The sequence below is a fragment of the Xiphophorus hellerii genome, chromosome 8 (assembly GCF_003331165.1).
Source record: "Xiphophorus hellerii strain 12219 chromosome 8, Xiphophorus_hellerii-4.1, whole genome shotgun sequence".
NCBI classification, from domain to species: Eukaryota; Metazoa; Chordata; class Actinopteri; order Cyprinodontiformes; family Poeciliidae; genus Xiphophorus; species Xiphophorus hellerii.
The window spans coordinates 15,793,269-15,808,868 of NC_045679.1; the positions used below are offsets into that span (position 1 = coordinate 15,793,269).

At 38.3% G+C, this 15,600-nt stretch overlaps 1 protein-coding gene across 4 annotated transcripts in view; it reads right to left on the reverse strand.

The window, feature by feature from the left end:
- Nucleotides 1-702: 702 nt before the first annotated feature.
- The window catches only part of LOC116724227 (nipped-B-like protein B), a 29,314-nt gene continuing 14,416 nt past the window's right edge, over nucleotides 703-15,600 (reverse strand). For 3 of the 4 annotated variants that reach the window (XM_032569730.1, XM_032569729.1, XM_032569731.1), the window contains 30 exons: nucleotides 14,966-15,117; nucleotides 14,777-14,857; nucleotides 14,567-14,667; nucleotides 14,335-14,464; nucleotides 14,160-14,242; nucleotides 13,153-13,285; nucleotides 12,916-13,059; nucleotides 12,734-12,820; nucleotides 11,764-11,978; nucleotides 11,573-11,675; nucleotides 11,383-11,481; nucleotides 10,089-10,235; nucleotides 9,540-9,674; nucleotides 9,348-9,446; nucleotides 9,210-9,263; nucleotides 9,019-9,127; nucleotides 8,791-8,927; nucleotides 7,761-7,901; nucleotides 7,566-7,659; nucleotides 6,587-6,741; nucleotides 6,419-6,509; nucleotides 6,152-6,325; nucleotides 5,343-5,533; nucleotides 5,133-5,240; nucleotides 4,161-4,361; nucleotides 3,908-4,054; nucleotides 2,837-3,201; nucleotides 2,591-2,765; nucleotides 2,297-2,485; nucleotides 703-1,493 (listed from right to left, as the gene is read on the reverse strand). In XM_032569730.1, coding sequence (XP_032425621.1) covers nucleotides 1,143-1,493; nucleotides 2,297-2,485; nucleotides 2,591-2,765; nucleotides 2,837-3,201; nucleotides 3,908-4,054; nucleotides 4,161-4,361; nucleotides 5,133-5,240; nucleotides 5,343-5,533; nucleotides 6,152-6,325; nucleotides 6,419-6,509; nucleotides 6,587-6,741; nucleotides 7,566-7,659; nucleotides 7,761-7,901; nucleotides 8,791-8,927; nucleotides 9,019-9,127; nucleotides 9,210-9,263; nucleotides 9,348-9,446; nucleotides 9,540-9,674; nucleotides 10,089-10,235; nucleotides 11,383-11,481; nucleotides 11,573-11,675; nucleotides 11,764-11,978; nucleotides 12,734-12,820; nucleotides 12,916-13,059; nucleotides 13,153-13,285; nucleotides 14,160-14,242; nucleotides 14,335-14,464; nucleotides 14,567-14,667; nucleotides 14,777-14,857; nucleotides 14,966-15,117 — 4,391 coding nt within the window. In that variant the 3' untranslated portion in view covers nucleotides 703-1,142. The remainder of the gene's footprint in view (nucleotides 1,494-2,296; nucleotides 2,486-2,590; nucleotides 2,766-2,836; nucleotides 3,202-3,907; nucleotides 4,055-4,160; nucleotides 4,362-5,132; nucleotides 5,241-5,342; nucleotides 5,534-6,151; nucleotides 6,326-6,418; nucleotides 6,510-6,586; nucleotides 6,742-7,565; nucleotides 7,660-7,760; nucleotides 7,902-8,790; nucleotides 8,928-9,018; nucleotides 9,128-9,209; nucleotides 9,264-9,347; nucleotides 9,447-9,539; nucleotides 9,675-10,088; nucleotides 10,236-11,382; nucleotides 11,482-11,572; nucleotides 11,676-11,763; nucleotides 11,979-12,733; nucleotides 12,821-12,915; nucleotides 13,060-13,152; nucleotides 13,286-14,159; nucleotides 14,243-14,334; nucleotides 14,465-14,566; nucleotides 14,668-14,776; nucleotides 14,858-14,965; nucleotides 15,118-15,600) is intronic. The other variant, XM_032569728.1, reaches the window with a different exon arrangement.

Here is a 15,600-nt window from a genome sequence, read left to right on the forward strand (position 1 = left end):
ACATGCGTAAGTAAACAATAGGGAACATTTATGTGCTGATAATATTTATCATAGCCAGTAGAGTAGTCCTTTAATTGTTAATAGCCTTTTCCTTTATCTCTTCTTAAAAAATCATAGGATTTTCATTGCTTTTTTCACATCTTTTTAACCAGTTTAGGAAACTGTTATTATGTGTCTCACTCAGGCATAAAAAGACTTCTGAAATTAATTAATCCACCAATAATGTCTACAAATAACAAACTTGAATCTGTTGTCATTTTGGTACTACGCCTCCCAGAAACACAAACAAGAAGTAGTAAAGATAACAATGTATCACAAACTCAACTTAAACACAAATCAGAAAACCTTTTGCACATTCAAATTAGAGCTACCATTAACTCCAAACCTGAATTTTAAAACTAGTCTTGTTGGTTTTAAAATCCAGCTTTAAAGAAGTCTGATCATATAGACAACAGGAGAGAAGTAGCTGAACAAAGCACAGATAAAAAAGAGAGTCCAGGGAGAAAAAATGTCAAAGTATTTCTGCAAAAACTAATGCAGTACGTAACAAAGAATAAGAAAGATCTACCAGAGGGGTGGTAGGAAACTTAATTGTTGCCCTGTGCTATAAAACACTAAATCAACTGTATATTAAAACAGTATTAGCACAGATCCTGTGCCGCTTTCCCCATAAATAGCTCATGCCAAAAATAACAGAGATGGTGCTACACCATATTTTTTAATAACAAGACATGAAAATCTGCTGGACCTCACATCAAGTAAATAAATTTATCTGGATCTAGTTATAATTCCAAAAAAACACTTTATTAAGAACATCATCAATACACTAACTTCCAACATTCAGCTTGTTTTTTTTGTTTTTTTATTACAGAATTATGTTCAGATATAAACATGTTTTTTAGTTAAACTATGATACAGCGGGAGTAAAAATCAAACATCCAAGTTGCTGCACAACAGCGAAGGAACTCCCACACAATGTTTTCACAAACATTTTCTTCTCCGTTTCTCGTGTGTTAACTTAAACATCAGTATTTCAAAAAGATTTCCGCCACCAGAGCCTTAAATCTAAGTGTGAATGTCGTCTCTGAAGGTAACATAGCAGATCCAGAGATGTGAGCTGCGAGGGTCGTTCATTTTTGTTATTAACTCTTTGACCCATCCTTGGCCGCGTACAGCGCTCGTAACGTCTGTGCCACTTTGTTCGTGAGCTTCTGTCCGCTCGTCAAGGAGATTTTCTTGTAAATAATGTCCGACTCCTTGATGCTGTCGACCCAAGGCACCTTTTTGCGACCGTCCCGTTTCTTCGCCACAGTCCACGGTCCAGAGTAAGATCCCGTCATCCAGTGTACACTGTAGCCGCTCCTGGTCTTCTGGACGATCTTGGCAATCTGCGGTCTGTCTTTGTATTTGGGGCGGCAGATGGCGACGATGTCCATTAGCTCCACCGTCTGACCCGTGTCATCAGCAGAGTCCATGTCTTTTCTTGGTTTCCGCTGTGGATTACATAGAACAATGTTAGTTTAAGCAGGAAGGGGCTCGCATGAATCTAGCAAATAATTTTACAATATTTAACAGTGTTATTGTATTTTCATACATGTTGAAGTTGGGTTTCATGGCTTTCCCAAGATTCAAGATATTACACAACAGCTACATAATTTTAGGTTAAAGAATGCTCATGAACAGAGTTTTCTAAGTTGTAACAGTCTATTCAAAACAAGCTAGTCATAAGTGAAATAAATTGCCTCATCATTTAATTCAATTCATTTAAAAAATACTTCATCTATCTCAGATGAAAATTACACCCATCTTCAAAGAGTTGCTGTGTATGTTGACACTGTTGCTAATAGGGTTGTTTGGTAGCAGTCAGTCCTCCAACGTATGTGAAGAGGCCTCTGACAGAAGACTATTACTGTATGACAGACTCGTGTCTCAATTTCCATGCAGCAGAGAGAAAAACCTAAACTATTTGAGAAAAGTGTCTTTTTTTTTAATTGACCCCTATGTTTGATTATTACCAGGATTGTAGCATAAAGAAATTTACCTAAAAAAACATTTCACAACATAAAGCAGGCTAAAGGATGCGAAAAAAACAACAACACATCATACCCTGATGAAAAGGAAACGAGGAACAGATGAGAAACATAATCACTCTATCAGTCTTCAAAGGATTACAAAGAAATTTCCAAGACTTTGCGACTACAACAAACCACTGTGACAGCCATAATCAAGTCATTGAAGACTGGTAACATAAATCAAAAACTATTTTAATTTAACTTCATGGGATTGTCATTCTTACCGCAGGAGGATCTTCATCCTCACTCTCATCATCTGTCTCTACTGGAGCAGTGTGATTACTGTGGTTGTGATTTTGGGGTTTTGGACCCTTCAGCAGCGAATTGATGGCTTTGTTTCTGGCATTAGCATTTGCTTCGCCCCCATCCTCATCCTCTTCATCACGATCCAAGTGCTCCATCAGCACCTTGAACTATGAGACAAAAATCAGAACCAGTTAATTCACCAGCCCAAGATGGAAGATACATTTTTTTAGTTCCTCTGTAGGAACCAAAATGAGAAAGGAAATTGTACTTACGTCCAAAAACTGTTTGACAATATTCCTCTTAGTTTCATAGCTGAGGTTTCTGTTGGCCACATCACTCCTCAGGTATTCCAGAGTTTGACGAGGGTTGAAATGCACCTTAGATTTCCTGTTCACTGCCTTGTCATAAACTTTGGCAGACTCCGTCGGCGAGTACTTCTGGATTTTGCTGTAACACAAGCGAGATGTCCATAATAAAGTAAAACAAGTTCATAAAGTATCTCTACCAAGGCCTCTTACCTGTCTGAGAAGCCATACAGATTCTTTAGGTGTTGTTTGAGCACCAGCAATAGCAGGATCCCCTGTGAAGCACTGGCAAACTCCTGCAGAGGGGTGGTGTTTTCAGGCAGGCGGTCCATCACTGCTTCTTCATCGCCCAGATCTGAGTCAGAGTCACCGCCTCCAGGCTTCTTTCGCTTCCGAACTTCCTCCTCCTCTTCATCGCTACTGCTGCTACTACTGCTGCTGCTGCTGCTGCTGCTGGATGTGCTGCTGCTCTTCTCTTCGTCCTCATCTGAGTTGTTTTTCCTCTTATGAGAATGCTTCTTTTTTCTCTTCTTTGTCTTTACCTTCTTTTCGTGTCTTACAGGCTCTTTCCGTAAACACTGCAAAAGTATAAACATGCTAATTGGTTGAATATGTAGAGAATTGTGCTTCATCAGAGTTTAAGACTTAATAAACCCAATCATACACTTAGAGCCACTTTTAACATCAAGCAGGAAAATAACAACAACAAGAGAACAGTGCAAACCAGATATTTAGACAGGCTTTTTAAAAAGGTGGACTGATCTCCTGTAGTAGTCTGTAATACAGGGGTTATGAACAAGCCTCTGACTAAAGACACTGTGGTTGCACAACAGTGAAGAGGGTTGTTTGAAATGTTTTTCATGTGGTGAATAATCTCTCTTTGCTCCATCATCTCCAGACTAGTCCCCAGATCAGAACCAGTTTTCTTTATCAGCATGTTGAGACTTTTGAAGTGGCTCTGATGTTGCCACACCAACAGGTGATGGCAGAACATATTTCATTCTCCACAACAGACTTAATCAACATTTGTCTGCACACAAATAACTATATTTCGTATAAGCTGAATTATCAACAAGTCATATTAAAACAGAGAGGAAGCATGCAAGCATTAACCTTGCATTTTATCAAACTGCTCCACATAAAAAAATCATCCGGAGGAGTAAAACATGAGTTTTTTAAAAAGTTGTGGCTGTGTGTTTTGAGCCTCCCTACTGCAAAAAAAGCTGTGCAGCAATAAAAAAAAAAGTTGCTGTCCCACTCCAAACGATACACAAAAACTCTTACCTCTTTGAAAGACTGGAGTAGATTGCTGCCAGAGACAGACAGAGTAATGTCTATATGATGCATGATGAAAAGAGGTTCCTCCTGGGTTTGATAAGGGAAGCATGCCAGGTTGTCAGCTATGAACAGCAGCATGTTTACCTCCGTTTTCTGCAGGGAACAAAGAAGTAACTAAATCAACTTGATGGAACAAACTTTTATTCACTTTTTTTCAAGATATCTGCAATAACAGTCTACAGAAGGCAAGTTAACTCACAGAGCTGTCATCAAACAGGTTGAGCAGGGAGATGAGGAAAGCTCGTCTGTGTTGTCTGTTCCCACGGACCATAGAGTAGAGATGAGAACAAAGGGCCGAGTCCGAGTCATCGTGTCGGAAACCCCGGACCGCTGCACGTTTCCCTCCATTTATGGCCTGCTGCACTTGATAAGACATCTTCAACCCAGCAACAGCCTTCATCTGTGGAAGCACACATAAAGGTGGATCTTCTTTAGAGATACTGCTTGACACATAACCTTTAGGAATGTTATATTTTTAAGTTTATTTATTTTTATTGTTAACAATAGCTCCAATAGTTTTCCTCCAAATTGATACAGGGTATTAATTCCCCTCCCTGCAGTCTGCAGCAGTGCCTGCAAGTCAGTTGAGTTTGGCTCTGGTCCATATCCGCTACTCTGTTTCAAAACAAACCTGGTGGATGGAACATCTGATTTTTCCCTAGTGAGCCGGGTTATAAAGACTTTTCCATGTTTTCAACGACTCTGTGAGGTTTTGTCATCAACAACAGCACCAGAGGCTTTTGCATGATAAGCTGCATTTTGAGCCAGAAAAAAAGCTACCATGAGATTTTATTTAAAGTTGCTGAAAAGTTACATCTTTTTTCTTCATGTTTACCTCATTAGTTTCCTTTCAATGTGCATAAAGGTTATTTTCAGCTGCATTTAATTATGGAGAAAGTGTGCATAGCTAAATGAATTAAATCTAGAAAACGCTAAAGTTACAAGATGGTTGAGTATCTGAGTAGCTCAACCATATGTTGAAACAGAACCCAGATACCAAATAAAAATTGCAATTAGTTTCAGCGGAGAAACATAATAATAAGAAAAGGTAAAAAGCAATAGAAACAATAAGGTTCCATGCTACGCCGGGAGCAGGCAAACAGCCAGGCCTTCCATTGGCCATCCGCTTGCTCCTGTGGGCTCGGAACCATAATAAACAGAAGTTACTCACATGTATGAATCCTGAGTATTTCTTGTCAATCTCCACTAGTTGTTGGTCTGCCTTGTTCTTCATGGTTGGTTCTGGATCTGTTCCCATCGCAACCAAGTAGGGGACACACTAGGCAACAGAGAAAAAAAGTTTTATTCCAACACCGTTTGAAAATATAAAGCTAAATAAATCTACTGTGATTTTGTAGACTTGAAGATACTGTGAACACACCTGTACAGGGTGTATGAGGCCCTGGCTGAGAGTCAGTGTGATGACGTTCAGAGCAAAGTGCCGAACAGTGGACTGTGAGTGGAAGAAGGACTCCAGCACCTGCTTGAGGTAAATCTGCATAATAGAGCTGCTCATGCCTGAGGAGATGTCGCCCATCTCCTTAAGATCTTCCTGCTTCGCTTGCTTGTTCCCTGAACAAACATCGGTAACAACAATATGAGATACAAAAGTCAAAAAAAATCTCACACATAAGCTAAATTGTGCTTAGCTCTACTGTGTCTATCACTTGTAAGAATGAACACCTTTTACAGCTGCAAAGATTTTGGTGTATGTGCCACTTTGTTGCCACTCTTATATGAAGGCCAGATTTGTGGGGAGCACAGCTTGTAGTGGAGATGTGGATCTCTAAAGCTCCTCCAGAACCACTTGGTTCTCTAATAAACATTTGAGGCCTTCACAGAAGTGTTGTTCTGTATGTATCAGTCAAGCTAGTTTTTTGCGATTCTATTGCAGAAACTCACGCTAAATCAACAGAGCCCCGCATTTTTTTATGCTAATGCAAAATTTTTAATTTACTGCAAATTTTCAGCAAAAATTGTCAAGCACATTGGGTTTAATGACCATCATTGCCCTCGTTTAGGTAGCGGTGTTTTGTACTTCTACTACAATGCTGCCTCAGCCTTTTCTGATGTCAAGTTATTTATGCTATTGTTTGTGATTGAACAAAAATTTTGCCATTAAGTGTCCAATCTATTTGGAGTTTGTGGTTGTAGTTTGACAGCACATTGAGCCAGAACTGAGAGACTCACATTCACGGTCGGCCTCTTGCATTCGAGAGTCCTCCTCCTGCAGGTACGTTTGAAGATTTTTGAGCACATGGATCTTCAGATTGACAGCCCTGTTTTCCTCAGACAGCAAGCTGATATAAAGAACCTTCACATCTTGTGCAAACATGAGCTCTGGGTGCATGATGAACTGGAACCCTGTATAAGCAGAAAGAAAGTGTTGATCGCTAGGGTAATTAGGAGGTTACTAAAGACAAGATGAACAAAAATTTAGATTGTCATATAATTTACCTAGACCAATTATGGCCTTGATCTGCACCTCTTCATCCTCATGGGTGGTGAAATACAGTAGAAGCTCCAAAACCTTGTCTTTTATGATGATCTAAAAGATGGCAGTGAGATCCATCAAAACATTTCTATGACAGCTCCAAGAACACCTCCTACAGATGTGGTCTTTACCTTGTTAGCTCCCTTGAACTCTTCTTGGTCAAAATCAAAGTGTCGACAAAGAGCCCCCACGGTGAACAGTGAGCGCAGCAGAGTTGGTTTGTTAGCAGCCAGAGTGGAGCCGCTGGGGTCCTCCTGGTGCTGCGTCTTGAGTTTAGCCAGAGCTCCTGTAAAATAAAAAGCATTATTCAATGGAGGTTGTGAAGGTTAAGAACTGTATGGGTAAAGTAGTGAGACATTTAAAAAGTGTTTAGCTGTAGGCACAAAAAAAGTCAAAATGGTAGCTTTGGGGTAAGTTGAGCCCTAGCCTCTCTTACATGTGGGTGATTGATAAGATAGAGCAGACATAAAACACAGAAATGGTGGGGTACTATCTATGTTAAAGAAAAAGTCAAGTTAATGGCAGCAGTGGCTCTTTTAGTGGCTTTATCTAGGAGAGAATAGCTTCTTCAATAACTTTGAGAGTGTTGAACAGTAAGTCAGAGTCAAGAGTAAAATTAATAGAAAAAATAAATGTAAAACAATTGCTACAGCTCTGTTACCCTCTCTAGGAAGGTGTCTCAGGTAAACAGAAATGCCAGACCAGATGTAACTTCTAGGTTAAGAAAAATCAGAGTGGACATAATATAAAGTTTGTAATATATGCCAATAATGCATTATTGGAGAGTAGTGGGAGAAAGTAGAAGACATGTAGTTCTACAAGACAGGAGCGTGATAACTAAAAGATCTGCTTCCAGGTCTTAGAAGAAACTGTAGAAACCAGTTTCGTGGGATACGTTTTCAACTTTTTTTTCCTTGTTTACATAATACCCCATACTCAGCTAGACCAGACAAATAGTGTCTGTGAAAAATAATTGTCAAGCATTTCCACACTTTCTGGATTGGACAGATTGAGCTCTACACTATTAATATTATGTAGGATAAAAAGCTGCAAGTCAGGACAAAAACCAGCACAAAACTCTAACGTGAATCATGATGCATGCAGTCTTACCATAGAAGCGATTGAAACAAGCCCACACAAACTTGTAGTTGTGTGTGACCTTGTTCACAATAGCACCAAGACAGCTCACACAGTGCTGCACAACCTTCGAAGACAAAATATATCAAATTAGCCTGTCGTAAATGTTCATCTTTAGGATGTTCTGAGAGGTTTCTGTGAAAACTGTGTGCTGCAAATGAGACTGACCGTCATGCCGTGCTTAATAATGAGCTTCATCAGGTCTCCCTCAATCGTGTTGAGGAAAGACTCACTTGGATTCTCAATCAGAGGAACAACGAGCTCCAGAATCTTGGACACATTGCAGATCACCATGAAGTCATTCTGAGTCTAAAATGAAAGAGTGGAAACACATCAAGTTAGCCACTTGCTTCTGTTTGTGTTTCTACATGGCTGCCACTAGGTGGTGCAATGACACAACGAAATGCATAAGTGTATCTACAGGTAAATTATAATTTAAAGAAAAAAATTATTCCAACAGTTCGACTTATAAATGCTAGAAGTTACTTTTATTATATAGATTCATCACCCAAGATGATGCATTTCAAGCACTTAGATCTTTTCTATTTTACAGGAAATTAGAATATTTCATAAGAGTAAAATATAGGGCTTTTATTACAGAAATATTTTGTTGTGGCCAACACACACAGTCAATGACACCCATAAGAATGATCAACTAAAGGTCACCACTGAAGAAGGAGGGTGTTCACAAATTGCTGTGCCCAGGCATTTTAAGGGAAAGTTAAGTGGAAGGAAAAACTGGGAGCTTTGCTTTCATATTCTTGAAAGGATTGTTTGAGACTGTTGTATTTCTTGTGTCAAGCTGCTCCTGAACTAGACACCGCAGGAAAAGCGTCTTACATGAGATAAAGATAAAACAGAGAGGACTGTTGCTCAGTGGTCCTCTGTTTTTTAGATTTAAGTCAAATTTAAATTTTCCCCTCAAAGTATAATCCAAGCAGTGGTGAACCACAGAACGTAACTTGCTTGAGGTCCAGCATGAGGCTTTTTATTGGTCTTATTAATTTTTTTTTTGTTTAGTTGTCTTTAGCTATAACTCATACTAATTAAATTTGACTAAAGCAAGCACCTAAAAATGTTGTTCTGTGTCATTAGTCTATAAAAAGCATGAGTTTCAGTTTATGGATTTAGTAACAATTCCACTTTGAAATGAGCTTTAAGTAACTTTGGCAAATTAAATAAATAGATTAGTACTTACATTGCATTTAGTGTTCAAGTAGGGCTGCATAGCCATGGCATGTTTAACCATTAGGTTAGGCCTGATTTTAGTCACCAGAAAGAGAGTGGTGATGCAAGCTACAACACGACCTGAGTTTATCCCCTTTTCTTCACAGTCTGAGAGGCACACAGAACAGAACGCATTCATTGCAAGTCAAATTTTTTTGGATAAAATACATATTTTATTATTGTATTTACCATACTTTACCTGCAATAGATTCCTCGTACTTTAGTATATGTTCCACTAAATTGTCCACCAGCTGAACACAGGCCTTCTTAGTTGGTTTATATGAAGCATCCTCCTCTGATTTCAGCAGCTAAATAATCACAGTCAGTGATTAGATGTAATGGACGACGAGCAGGAAGCTGTTGATGTTTCAAACAAATTGTAACACTCACATTTTGCAAAAGCTGCTCAAACCAATCGTAGCCTGAATCTTTGCACGCCAACACCTTGAATCAAAACGAAAACGTCACGAGTCAAGAGTGCAACAGCGATATGTTTTCTATTTTGAGGACGAGGAATGTAGTACGGACCACGTCTGTGATGTTCAGGATCTTTCTGTTCATGGCTTCTTCATCGTGACTGGGTGTGGGGGAAAACCAGAGTTTCTGGAATGTCTCATTTACCAGTTTCTGCAAAGATACATAAGCCAAATATCTAAAAAAAAAAAAATCCCAAAAGTCCCTTTTGCTAAAATATACTAAAATATCTTCATAAATGCAAACCTTGATCCCTTCCTCATCATTGACTCTGCGGATCATCCTGACACACATCTCTGTTATCTTGTGGAAATCTGGGAGCTCCAAGCAAATGTCTCTAAGAATCTTAATGACTCTTTTTCTCACACTGATTCCTGTGTCCTGTAAATACGAAATAGATTTTAAATACAAAATTAATATGCTCTGTTTTAAAAAAAAAAAAAAAACTTTAAAAGTCTAAACAAATGACCTGAAAAAAGTGAATCTATGATGCAAAACAAATCATGGTACAAGGATTTGATAAATCACTCCGCACTATTTTTTATTATTGCAGTGACTTCATTTGATCTGCAGGTGGCAGTGTTGGAAAATATATTTCACCTCAGCTGAACTTTTCCACCTTAAATGAACTTTCTCAACACAGTTTGCAAAAAGTTCTACCCGGGACTCATACATAATGTTTTGAATTTCTCTTCAAAAACCCACAGCAAGGAACCAATAAATTAAATCTTTATAAAATGAGTGAACACAAACACCAAAATGGACTGAAAGCTACAAAGAAATATATTCTGTTACCAGTATCCTCTCAATAAGCATGTCATAGTACTGCTCGATGAGCTCAGGGCGACTGAGTACGAAGCGGCCAAGAAGCTCCACGGCTGCTTCTCGGACACTAGTGGAGTTGTCCATAAGACGACAATGCACCCCACGCTGCATGTCCACCTTATAAATGAATATAATTAGATAGGAAAAAAGCTTAAATTATGAATTTTCATACAATCATCACATCAAGAATCGTTCCAGTGCCCTAGATCCATGATCAAGCACTATGAGAGCAGCTTAAGGTCACTCACACGCTGAAAGTCTTCACATTTTATTACATGATTGCACAGTTACACAAATAAAACACAAAGAAGCCCTAAACATGACCATTGAGTTGTGTGCGTAGGTTTTAAGTGATTCAAAATGTATTTTGATTATGGATTCTAAGTGCCAAACCTTCTTTTAGTATTTCATGATGATCTTAAACAGATCATGGTTTTTCTGTGGACTTTGGTGGTTTTTACCCTCATTTTCAGACCACTTTATTTGTTCAGCCAATTAGCTATAGCCTGTAAATCATTCAGCCATAACAAGACTCCAAAACGAAAACTATAAAACAGTGTTATGTTCATATACGTATATCAGCGGTTCCCAAAGTGTGGGGCGAGCCCCCTAGGGGGGCGCAGTGCCATTGCAGGGGGAGCGCGGGAAGCGGTATGGATGAATAAATAAATAAAAAAAGACAGTTACACAAAAGTGTTTCACTGTAAAGATGGTTTGTAGAGTGTTTTGTTGCAATCTGAAGTGTGAAATAAACTTCAGTGGAGTTTAAAAACAAAATATGTGTATAGGTTTATGTCTGGTTGAACGATGTGTGTGCCCGGTTGATTCTTTTTTCTGTTTTGGGGGGTATTTTATTGTAACCCATAGGGGGGCCCAGAAAATCTTTGTGAACCACTGATATATTTCATGCAAAGACCCAAATTTAAAATGAATCTTTTTTCAGTTTGTCACCAGCCTATTCTGCCTACAGATATAATTTCTATTGTTAAATCTTTGAAAAACACTAAAGAAAGCTTGACAGAGAGAAAATAGTATTTCAGCATCAAAAAGATGGTTCCCCAAAATGAGTGGAAAATAAGCCAAAGTTTTAAAAAAACTGAAAACAATTGAGGTGGCCTACAACATTTGATAAACAGCATGAAGGGTTGTTTTTCTTAATCTCTGTGTTAAGCTTTAGACTGAGTAGTATAGGAGAATCTGCAATGTGCACAAATTTAAAACGGACTACTGAAAAGGCATACAGAATACATTTACAGAAACTCACTCTTCCTAGTATGCTTGGATCCACAGCCACCACCTCTGACAAACACTTCATGGCTTTAGTTCTCACTGCAATAGCACTCTCTCCCAGGACCCTCAGAATCTGGAAAAAGATTATTTAAAAACAATAGAAAATTTCAAGCAAACAACACAATGTGATATCTCACTCTTAGTATTTAAAACAACCAGCTTACCTGTGATAAATAAATATCAAAGCTTTGCGCAAATGGCCTCATAGAGGCCAGATATCTTACAATCAGACAGGAGTCCTCATAGTCTACTGTGTCAGAGCTTATCCTGCAATAAAAATAATGACAATAAAAAAAATGTTTTTATAATAATGGGAGAATTATACATAAATTATCCCAGGAGAAGGAATACTTACTTTACGGAGCTGAAGTTTGATGGCGTTGTCTTGATGATTTTGCGGAGGAATTTTTTCCGTGCCTCAACCGTCTGTACAATCTCCCCGGTTGCGTCACTATCCATGGAATGTCGCCGATACTTTGGATCGTCGTCGTCATTTTGAGACTTCATAGCTTTTTCAACCTCTACTGTGGTGTCTCTGTACCACTGGGCAATGTAAAATTTCCTTGCAAACTGGATAAAACAAAAGCAACGAAGTGATCATAATACCGGAGCATTGTAAGGAATAAAAAGTACATGACCAAACAAGAAATCATTGAAAGCAGTGGTACACATATGCAACTTTACTAAATTGACCTTTCTTAGCAGTAGCATATGCCAAATAATTAGAAAAATAAAATCTTTCATTGGATTACATTCATTTATTAGAAAAAGAAATAATTCTATATATATTACAGACAGTACTGTAGCCTACACCTACTTATCTTATTTTCTAGACCAATCAGATCTTCCGAAAAGTTTGACACTTTGTACGTCATTCATTTATTTATTACCTTTGGAATAACCATCCAAAAGACCTGAAACCAGGTAAAGTGCTAATTCAAAACATATATTTTGGTTTAGCTGTATTTTTTTTAATCAATATTTGATGTTATATTATTTGCTTTGCCTGGGTAAAGTAATATAAGTCTAAGTAATTTTTTTCATCTGTCATAATTTTTCTTTGTATGCAGTTTTTAGCATCAATTTATATTATATTATGAATTAATTCAAATTGTTATGTTATTATATCTGTCTCTAGGGTCTCTTCATTTAGCGTTAATTTCCTGAATTTTACATTTTCTGACTTTTTGTTCTACATTATGTTTGTTGAATCTTGTTTAGCATTTCTAAAAGCATTTTTAAACCTGACTGCATAAAAAGTGCCAGATAAAAAAGTCTAATTGAATGTATGATTGTTTGACTGATATGAATACTTAAAAGCTCACCAATAAAGCTGGATCTGCATCAATGTTTTCATCCAGGAAGTTCAGCAAAGCCTTTTGGAGCTGCTGTACCTCATCACTGCCAGGAGTCTGTAAAGAGAAAAATACACCATGAACAGACTGAAGCATTTAAATCAGTCTGTTCGATTGTATTAAACCTGTAATCATCTAATTGTGTATTCCACCTCTTTAAGAATGCGATCGATAGTTCTTTGGTCCATCTTGCAAGAGAGCGAGTCTTTACGCAGGTTTGAGGCTACAGTGCCGAGGTAGTCGAGCGACGCCACCCTGAGGGCCATTTCTGTCTGCTTATTGCTGAACTGGTGAACCTGGAGTGGGAAACACATTAGAAAGGAGACGGAGTGAGGAAAAATTATTTATGCTGCAAGGCAGTAACTTTTGGAGTGACCCCTCCTACTCACCAGCAGTCTGCCCAATAAACTGAGCAGCAGTTCAGCAGCAGGCCACTCGGGCTTGTTGACAGCCGACAGCAGGTCATGAACGAAGTTCTCAAACAGAGGCCTGTAGTCGTCTTCTCCCTGTTTGCTGCCACATCTGACACAAACAGTCTCTCATCACAAGATATTTGTGAACATCAAAGAGTGTTTGGCAAAAGTATTGATACCTCTTGACACTTTTCAAATTTAGTCAATTTACACAATAACAAATGTTAAAGCATTTCACTGTGGTTTTATTTGATAGACAAACATAAAGCAGCAAATAACTTTAGTGGAAAAAGGTGATACATGAAATTTAAAAATATTTAAACGATAATCAAAAAAGCATGACGTGTATTTGTATTTCCCCCCAGTCAAAGATTTGTAGGAAAACGTTTTGCTCAAGTATAGCGTGTTCAAACTGCAAGTGGCACGTTTTTTATAACTATGACTTGCTTTGTGCCCCTCTCTGTGTAAAAGAAATTAAAATCATGCCGTTTTTCTTTCAATTCAAAAACTCAGAACCTCATAATGTTATTTTATCAGCTAAAATCCTGATAAAATGGGCGTGGCGTAGGGGATAGCGCGACCCATGTTTGGAGGCCTTGAGTTCTCGACGTGGCTGTCGCGGGTTCGACTCCCGGACCCAACAATATTTGCCGCATGTCTTCCTCCCTCTTCTTCCCCCTTTTCTGTCAGCCTACTTTCATATAAGGGACACTAGAGCCCACAAAAGACCCCCTGGAGGGGTAAAAAAAAAAAAAAGTGTAAGACTTTGTAGCTGTAGTGTAAGATAACAGAATAAGGTTTGAGGGTTATGAATACTTTGGAAAGCTACTGTGTATTAGTACTGAAGCCGTTAGAATGGGGAGAGTTACAACCAACACAAGGGAGCAGAAGTAAAGAGTGTGACTTGGGGAAGTCCAGTGCAAAGACATGACAACAGGGAGATGTTTTACGTCTCTGGAGAGAAAACAGAAAGAAAGGCTTACTTCTTGAGAAACACAGAGAGAAAGTTCTGTGCTGTTCTCATGGCAATTTCATAAGAGTTGGTAATGAGGATATCTTTATCCACCTGCGACATAAAACCAAATATGTGAAGCAATTCCTGAATCAAATTCGTTTCTCAAAAAATGGCAGACAAATCAGTCAATTTTTTGTCGGTACCTTCTTTTTCGGTTCCTCCTCAGTTTCTCTCTCATTCGGAAGATTAACCACACACTGAATGAGTTGAAGAACGAGAGCCGAGACCATCTGGATGTACAACGGGGGTCCACCTGAATCACTGGTGTTTAACCTAAAAATATAGAAATCTTATTATAGGTAGGCTTTCAAAGCGTCACAGAGGCCACTATTTTAATATATTCAGATTTTTATTATCTTTTCTTAAGCCAGGTACCTAAAGTTCCTGAGGCCACGTTTACTGGTGGGAAGTCTAGCAAGAGAGGCAAAAATCTCTTCCAGAATGAGCTGCCTGTGCTTCTCATAGCGAGAGAAAACCTGCAGAAAAGCAGCAACTATTAAACTGAAAATCAACGGCTCACATAGGAAACAAAAACACTAATTTATTGCAGACATATTGCTTAATCATTAGAAAGAGTCAACTTACTGCTGTCACTACAGAGATGGCACATAGCTGCAGTTCATTGACATTCTCCACAAAAAAAGGCGTAATTCCGAGGTTCGACACCTAAAACATTGGGGAAATAAAGCAGTCAGGAACAAGAGAGCTAACAAGAAAAAAGGTGACATGAGGCCATGATTCACAGGTGACACAGAGGAAGACGCCAAGTCACACCTGGAGAATTGTGGTGTCAGTGAGCAGCTGGATTTCAAGGAGCTCTGAGATGATGCTGATAATGTCGCAAACCTTGTTGTACAATCCCACCACCACTTTCTGTTTGTGGGCAGACGATTTTGGTCTCTTGGACTTTGAAGTGTGTGAGGCACCTGGATGACAACAGAAACATTAGGTAAGAGCTGATGTTGGAGGAAAAAAAACGCACTACAAACAACAGTTGGAATATGTGAGGCATTCAGTAGTAACTTATAGCATAAGCGAAATCTTACATGTGTACAAGCCTGTCGCAATAAGCAATAAATAAATAAATTGCATGATAATTTAAAACAGGCTTGATAAATTTAACTTGGATTACTGTTTTTCTTCTGCCTGTGACTTCAATTTCAATTCTATTTATTGTTTCAGTTGTTTTGTTTATTTATTTTAGATATTTAAAATGTTTTCCATTTCCAGTATTAAATGTTGTTTAGAAATAATGCCATATCGGGATGGCATTATTATGCCATTCCTATATTATATATGAAAATGGATTGAAAGAACAATGTTATTGTTCATTGCAATAACTTTTAATTTATCATCCAGTAAAATTTGTTATTGTGACAGATCTCAGGGTTCCTACAAATCTTTTATGA